This window comes from Argopecten irradians, chromosome 1, assembly GCF_041381155.1.
Source record: "Argopecten irradians isolate NY chromosome 1, Ai_NY, whole genome shotgun sequence".
In the NCBI taxonomy this organism is placed as follows: Eukaryota; Metazoa; Mollusca; class Bivalvia; order Pectinida; family Pectinidae; genus Argopecten; species Argopecten irradians.
This window is the reverse complement of record NC_091134.1, coordinates 18990674-18999678: the sequence shown is the minus strand read 5'-3', so window position 1 is coordinate 18999678 and position 9005 is coordinate 18990674. Positions and strand designations below refer to the sequence as shown.

Here is a 9005-nt window from a genome sequence, read left to right as displayed (position 1 = left end):
TTTATGATGGTTTGTAAAATTTCCTAATCATGATATAGACGTAAACAAAATAATTAAAAGTATCTGTTTTCCACTTTTTATCAAATTGAACATAAATATGAAATAAATCGGTATGTTTTAAATCCAAAATAATAATGTTAAAATGTCTGATTCTGAACAATTACTCATATTTTTCCTATTACTTTCCGTTTCTAATAAAATCTGCAATATATAGCGACACCATTATAAATGTGAACAGCGATGAAATTTTGAGTGTATATGACCATCTTTTATTGAAAAATTACATGTCTATCTTATATTAAGTCATTGGAAATAATGTGTATCTCTGTATATAGTACAAAACTATGGATGTTACAAAGTTTTTGTAGACATAGCGGGAAATTGACATTTTGACAAGTGCGACGGAACCCGATGGATCTGTATCACAAAGACGTTTCTTCACGTCACTTTTAGTCCATATTTTTCAAACACATGAAGGACTGTAATATTGATCACGTGACCCTAAGTGAAAAATATATTGCCGAGATGGCGACTGCTATGTATCTTGAACATTACTTGGACAGTAAGTGTGTTTATTTGTGAAAATAATGATATTTTAACGTGGTAATACAACTTTTTAGTACCGTCCTAATTATTTAACACTATGAAATATTTAATTGAAGCCTTGGAATGTCCTGAATTTATCCGACACACTTCCCGCCTCTGCAAATGACCGCCTTTCTTCATTTGTAAAATGCGCGGTTGGAATGACACATTTTTTTCTCTCGATTACGTTGACGTTTGCTAAATTTTACTGACATTGCATTATTTTTTGTATTTTGTGAATTTACTTAAACAGTTTACAATAAAGTTGTTTTCATCATCCATTTATTAAAATATTTTTAATTGGCCTCTTGATTTTGACAGCTCATCATTTGACATTATGGTACTACTATGGCAATAGGTCTATTATATTCTGTCTGTAGTCTGTATGTGCATTTGTCTTGGGTCTCATTGCATGCCTCCAAATTCAATGTCTTACATTGTACGTTTACTGAAGTCTCGGGATTTAATGATACTCGCAGGTCTGCATGCTAAAAAATGTTCCCATATAATTAGAATTCATTAATTAAAATTAGTGGTTATTATGACATACTGAATGGTTTAAAGGGATGACCTCCACAGTGGTCTCATATTCTTGTACCCGGAAACGATTTATGCTTTGTGGTACATTAAACCCCTCAACTCTCTCGGTAGTCTTATTTTTATGGGGATGATTGTACACTAACACAGTGTGTAGCTAGACAGTATCAGACCTGCAACTGTGGGCCCAAATTTATTTACTGATATACTGCCCTATCAACAGTGCTAAAGGAAAATCCTCACCCCCTACCACAAAATAGATTAGAAGACATCCATATTGATGTTTACAACTACACTCTATATAGCCAATCACCAACATCCAAATGTGTTCGAACTCCCCAACACTCATTAGCCCATATGCCAGCTAGGAGGTATTCTCAAACGAAGCCTCACTTCTATAGCTGCTTAATTGCACGTTGAGTGGTCTCCAGCACCAAATCTAACAGGGTGACCCTAGACAGTGGTCCACCACGCTATTGACCACCCTCCAAACACAAAGCTAGAAGCTTAATGCCAATATTCATCACTATCGACAACTAAGGCCATGTTTTTGAGACATCGCGAAAGTTGAAAAAAATGGCCGGACAAGTAGGACTAAACAAGATTTTGCTGGACCGAACATTAATGTGAATTTTTGAAGTAAACATAACTTCCTGCTATTAGTATCCAGTCAGCTATTTTCATGATTATTTTATGCAGTTTACGTTTTTGCCAGGTTCCGTACCTGCATAATACTTCAGAGACGCCGTTTCTACCAACTTCTGGTACTCAATAACTGCCGGACAGTCGATCTGAACCGGAATTTAAAATAGGCGGTCGGAGTCAAATATTGCCAGACATGTCTGTCAAACCGCCAAATTTCGTGATGTCTGGTTTTTACACAATTAATTTTCAATTATTACATTAACCCAGTTCAGTCAGGTCAAAATAAAACATCTACAAAGCAATTTTAGTATTGATTATTCTGTGAAGCTGTCCAGCATTATTGCCTGATCTATTGGTATGATGACAATGTTTTACATTCTTTGGTTTTCTTTTCAGGTCTTGAGTCCTTGCCTACAGAATTACAAAGAAATTTCAATCTCATGAGAGATCTAGATCAGAGATCACAAGGTAAAATTTTGATTTCCAGATCTAGGATATGGTTAAAAATACCTACATAATGTGGTGGTACTATATATTGTACATCTATACCCGTGGTAGAGAATACATGACATCATCACTTAGATAAAAATATTTATTATATAGCTTATCAATCAACTTATGTGTATGAGTATGAATTGAAATTGTTATTAATTTGAAGTAGATTATTTTTAAACTCAAAAAAGCAAATATGAATTATATACCTGATACTAGAAAAATTATGTTTTCTTCTGAATTTCAGACCTGATGAAGGACATTGATATACTGGCAGATGAATACCTAGTGAATGTGAGAGGCATGACGACAGACAAAAGAACAGAACATCTGGATTCAATTACAAACCTATATTCTAAGAGTAAAGAGTTTGGAGATGACAAAGTCCAGTTAGCAATGCAGACATATGAAATGGTGTGTACCAGTGTGTTTATTTTTTGTTTTGTTTCATTATTTCCTTTGCCTCATAAAGATACACATGAAGAAAAGCTTGAGTTCTTCACAAACATTGAGATATTGTGGCATCTCAATCGCAATACCGACTCAGTGTTTCTAATACTTATAGTGAAAACATGATATGCTAAATATCTAACTCCATGTCATTGTGGTAGTGTTTCATTCTATGAGAACTGTGGGAAATCAAAATGAAAAATCTTTTGGTATTCTATAGCTACTTCTATTAATTATAATACTACTACTTCTTTTCTAGCAATAGTTTTATGATTATGATAGTAATAAGATATCAATTGTGTCAGTAACATTTTGAAATTGCTCAAATTGAATACTTTATGTAGTTTGCTTAAGAGCAAAGTTATTTTTATTTTGGGTTCATTTGGGGCCGAAATTCGGCCCCTTCCCCTACAGACATTTAGCTGTATTTTCCCAATTTCATGTAAATATTTTCCCCAAATAAAGAAAAACTTTTGCTGAATATACGCATTTGAAGAAAGGAAAAATGTAGTATTTTCCCAAATTAAAAGGTACAGGCCCCTGAAATGATCATATACAAAAATCACTGGAGCAATTATTGACTTCTACTTTCGTTTTATGTGTAGGTTGACAAACACATACGACGACTTGATGCAGATCTAGCAAGATTTGAGGCAGATCTAAAAGAAAGAGGATCTTCAAACATGTCCAACACAGATTCTGACTCTGGAAAGAAAAGTAAGAAGACTTTTCAGAATATAGTTTTTGGTTAAGTTTATATTAAGCATTAATTATCATTCTGTTTTGTAGTATAATTGTTTAACACTGAAGAGGACTGCTTTGTAATATGTATTGTCATGTTACACTGAAGAGGACTGTAGAAAAATTAGAAAAGTTATCCATGTTGTCTTGTCACATCTTACACATTCTTGCACATGTATCATCTTAAGAGGCATTTTGTAGGTCTTGCATACATTTCTAATATAAAAATCCTGTTTCCCTTCATGAGCAAAATACTTCAACTTTTATGACCACAAATGTTAGAGTATGGGATTTAAAGAAAAACTGAATCAAACACATTGATATTGTTTAAATCAAATATAAATGAAATGTCTTTTTCAGCAAATAAGGACAAGGAAAAGAAAAGAAAATCTATGAAAGACAAATTTGAAGATGAGATACCAAGAAAGAAAAAGAAGAAAGGACAATCGTTAGTATCCTTTTATTTTCAGTCAATCCAATATTGAATTTCAATTTACACCTCCTGATCTTAAGCTCCTAAAGTTGCCATGAGCCCTCAAAAATATGTTCTGAACAGTAAGCAATATACACCAGCAAAATCAATAATCAAATGTTGAAGTTCCAGTCCCATAAAAAAGGTCGTAAATTTTAATTGTACATATGTATAACATTACAGATTCATGAACTTTGATGTACAGGAAATGGTATGTTATAACTGTGAATTGCTGTCAAAGGGGCCAGCTGTAAAGTAATTTTAGTTTGATTCATTTAATTTAGATGTTCATAGCTCTGTCTGTCATAACATTCTTATTTGTGTTACAGTATCCCTGAAGTAGAAGAGCCGTCAGCACCTGTTACTATCATCCCCTTACCCATCACTCATCCCTCGGACGTCCTCGACATGCCGGTAGATCCTAATGAACCTACATACTGTCTCTGTCACCAAGTATCCTACGGAGAAATGATTGGCTGTGATAATCTCGAGGTGGGTCACATGGTCAAAGGGGAGATAATTCAAAATGGAAATAAATAATAAAGTTAAATGGAAGAAAACAGTTATAGGGAAAGAAAATCAATTGTTACATGCTAAATACTTTATTTGTCAAGCCTGTATTCTAATAGGGTGATAAATAATACTACTTTGAATTCACAACTTACATTTCTTCCATTTAAGATATAGATTTTGTTGTAAATTCAAATGAGAAAATTGGCATTTCTTAAGTTCCAGATGTTAAACTCAAACTGAAAATTAATAATGTAACAATATAATTTCATTAACACTTAAACATGAAATTATATGGTGATTGCTGTAAAATTGGAATAGAGTGCTATATATACCAAGCTATTTAACCTTATATATTGATAAAACTTCAGCAAACATTTATTCATTTTCCTGTTTTAAATTTTTTTATGTTCATAGAAACATTCTTTAATAAAATGAAATCAATTGGTGATTCAGTTTTAGAAGTTTACAATAAAATGAAATTATTTTATTGCAGTGTCCCATTGAATGGTTCCATTTTGCCTGTGTTGGTTTAAAAACAAAGCCGAAGGGGAAATGGTACTGCCCGCGTTGTACAGAAGAACGGAAAAAGAAATGACCAATGTCTGTGTTCACAGAGTTCTTAAGCACAAGGCATTCCTAGGAGTGGTGGCCCGTCACTTGATGTACAGGCCCAGACGAGAAAAATCTTCATAAACATCATCGCCATTCATCATGGTTAATCTCCACTGGTCCATGTCTCGTGTACTGTCAAGTCTTTTAGAAATATTATGGAAATCACCTCTTTAACATCAGACTTTCTAGCATATCATGTTTAGTGGTGTTATACAATAAACATTTCTGGGAAAAAACAACAACAGCAGAAGTGAACAAATTGTATGGAATGTTTTCCTATTAGATTTATGCTGACTGTTAGCATTAATCCACTGGTGTCACTGAACACTTGTATGGGCTGTGATGGGATATTTGCCTCTAAATGAAAATGATTGATTGTTTTATCAACCAAATATGTTGGCACTCGTGAAAAAACTGCATTTTTATCAAAACTTTACAGCAATGAATTTCATGAAGGTTTTAATTTTAATTTTAACCGGAAAAAAACTGTGTCGCCAACTTCAAAACTGGGAGAAGCAATTATCAAATGAAGAAATTCTTTTCATGTTAGCTCATGTATAGTATTTTAGTCATTGTTAAGTAGTTTCAAACCAAACATCAAGACATTGCTTTGATTCATCACTGCTAAATTTAGCTCATCCTCTTTAAAATGTCTGAAAATGCATCTTATTGTAGAAATCATTGACTTGCATTACTTTCATGCAACGTATAGCATCAAGCATTACACTTTGATTCTGCTGTGTTCAACAGAGTTATCTGCCCTTGGGAGATCACAGAGGAGAGAATTTTCTTTGAAGAAATAGCATTGCTTTCTCATATGAATCTTGGAACCAAATAATGTTAACATAAGATACTTGTTTAGAAGAGGAGATAACTGTATAACTTGGAACAGAATAGTAAATTCTATCATTATAGTCTTGTGTAAATACTGGTGCCACCTTAGTATTTCTGTGTTTTAATGCATGATGAACCCATCAATACATTATCACCCCGGTATTGTATTTAAAAAAAAAAAATCAGAAAAAAATGACATCACAAGGGAGCTTAGTAGTATTGTACTAATGTACAAAATATGTTATTACAGGTTTTATTGTTGTGTTTGAACATTTGTTATTTGTTAAAATGTGGCTTTGCAGGTTTACAAACTTGAATACAACCACAAACTTTGCTAGACTGATAGAATTAGGTAACAAGATTTTAGGACTAGGTCTCATAGATTAACAGGTACAAAATGTAGTGTAAAATGTATCTTGTACATGTAATTTTCCAGTAAATTCTATTATTGGTTAATGGAAAAGCTGTACAATATTGTTCATCGACAGTGCCAATACATGTATAAAGGTGCAGACAAAAGTGTAGATTTAGGTTTAGTACTGATGAAATCAGTGATTTTATTTAATATTTAAAAATAAACTGCAATCAGTATTATTTTTAAAACTGATTGATTTGCTTTGTGCAGTCCCAGATAACAGTAATGTCTGTCCGGTGTTTGGATTGCTTTACAGACAAGAAAGGTATTGGTACCTTTTAATGATTTCTCTTGTATTTCACTTTTAATTTATCACATAGCATGCCTCAGATGATGTCCTCAATTGAAACTGAATAATACAAAGTATATATGATAAGTACTAACACACAAAAACATATTTAAGTATGGTTATTGTGAATAGTCGGGCAAAGAAAACCAGTCTAAATGCGTTCATTGGCCTTCCAAAAGTTCTCACATATTAATACGACGGTCAAGTTCTGCTTAGTTTCCCAGTTCTGACCATTAAAGTAAAGGAAAGTTGAAAGCATTGAAAGCGAGGCTGCGTGTAAATGTAACCACAGACATAGTCAGCCGGGAGGACGTTTTAGGATTCCTATACTTTAAATTAATTTCTTCGTACGCAGACAGATTTTGGCGAGAGATTTTATTTTTCTATTTCATAAGAAATTATACTGGATACATTCACACCATTTTTACCGACTTTAGCCATCCTTGCCCGACTGTTCACTTTAAGTATTATTATTGTAATATGTCTAACTACCCTACATGTACTCTAGAACTCCAGATTTATAAACCATATAGTAAAAAGGAAACATATAACTATTTATAGAAATCAGAGATATTTTGCTTGAATAATTCTCACTATAAATAGTTTAAGTTTAATCAAGTTTTTGAAAAGAGCAACTATTAGATTGAGATATGTTTAAAAATAGTTTACATTTAATGTTTAGTATTTTGTAATACCATCTGATCATTTGAATCTCTGAATACATTGTTTCATCTGTCATTGTTAATATAAATCATATAGATTGAATTTACCATGTAAATATTGCTATTCCATCTTTAATTGTCATCAGTTCATTTCTCCACAAGGGGTTAACATGCATGTTTATGACTGTTGAATTGATTTTACAGGTCTGTTTACTTATTAAATTTCATATTGAAATTTTATGAGAAATGTTATTAATACATATATTGCAAAAGAGTAAGAGAAAATAGCGAGATGTAAAATACGTTTTTCTGATTATTGATTAAGTCATATCTGGAACAGATGTACAGTTCCTTTAATATTTCGACAATCAGATTTTACTCTTTATTTATGTCATCACAAATGTGAAAGTAAATGCACGAGTTAAAATATTTAAATAGATAGTGATGATATGGACAAATTTTATTCTATTTAATATAACATTTATTTTCGATAATTACTTGTTATTTAACACCTATTTTGTTCTTTCCGTTAATCTTTCATTATTTTCTGCATTTTTTAGCATGCATGGTTCATATCACGAGTTTTCTTAAAATAATAAGTTATCAACATTTTTTATTGAAAATGAATTATGGTGATAGTGTGATTGTTATGGTTTATGTTGCTCTGGGACACTTTTGATTTTGATTTCTAAATTTATTCTTTCCACAAATAGGAAAAAATTCTGTTATATACACATCTTTTTGCACAAAATATACTGTATACAGTGTATGTAATCAAATTGTGTTAAATTTAGTAATGTCCCCAAGTCATATATATATGAATGGAGTTAGAAAATATTTACAGATAAAATTACATGTGCATATCATTTTAACAAAATACCAGGAGACTAAACAGCAATAGAGGTGTCCTTGAAATGAACATTAAGCATCAAAGTGCTATACGGTATGATAAGTTATATTTCTAGGTTAGATGACGAAATAGGCCTTTGATTTTTTAGATTTTTTAGATTTTTTTTTTCAATAAAATTTTTTTGATTTTACAGATTATCTGAAAGTTGTATTAGCCTGGTTGAACATTTTTAATGCTGTAATTCATTTTTGAAGGCTTAAAAAATGATATCATGTCAAACTTGTTAGCCCTTAGCTAACCTGCACTCAACCTTGACTCCATTAACCACTATGATACCCAGTACAGACTATTGACTTGTTAACATCTTCTTAAAGAAGATCTCTTGACTCATTTTATATGGCTATTGAGGACATGTTAGTTATTTTGGCTGAGTATACTACTGGCAACACTAGATTTTCTGTGCAATACTTTGTGGCTTTAAATAAAATTTACTTCAGTATCCAATTCACTGACAAAATATTCAATTCAATTCTGCACTTGTTCACTTTGTTTTCATAATACAATAGGATGTATCAGTCATTGTCTTATTACTGTTATGATAAGGGCATTACTTGAATAAAGATGCTGTTTAACCCAAGTCTACAAGTTGTTCTTTGATACAGTTTGTCTACAGTCTTTATTGAATTTCCTTGGTCAACTGTTTTCTGTTATCTGGTTTGCCCCGGGGTATCCTGATGTGTTCACGACTGTTCACAGCTTTGGTAGTCCACATCCACTGGCTGAATGGTTCATTGGTATCTGGCAGCTGATTGGTCCATGGATTTCTTATGATTGATATCTGTCGACCGATGGGTCCATTGGTATATAACAACTGATTGGTGAATAATTCTATGAAAACCTTTAAAAGA

The 9005-nt window shown here is 32.2% G+C and overlaps 1 protein-coding gene across 1 annotated transcript; it reads left to right on the top strand.

The window, feature by feature from the left end:
• Positions 1 to 234: 234 nt before the first annotated feature.
• Positions 235 to 6705, top strand: LOC138319793 (inhibitor of growth protein 5-like). Its single transcript, XM_069262929.1, has 7 exons — positions 235 to 562; positions 2164 to 2235; positions 2507 to 2673; positions 3315 to 3426; positions 3811 to 3898; positions 4252 to 4414; positions 4929 to 6705. Exons 1-7 carry the CDS (start codon positions 472 to 474, stop codon positions 5028 to 5030), a joined length of 795 nt encoding a protein of 264 aa, XP_069119030.1. The 5' UTR covers positions 235 to 471; the 3' UTR covers positions 5031 to 6705.
• Positions 6706 to 9005: the final 2300 nt, after the last annotated feature.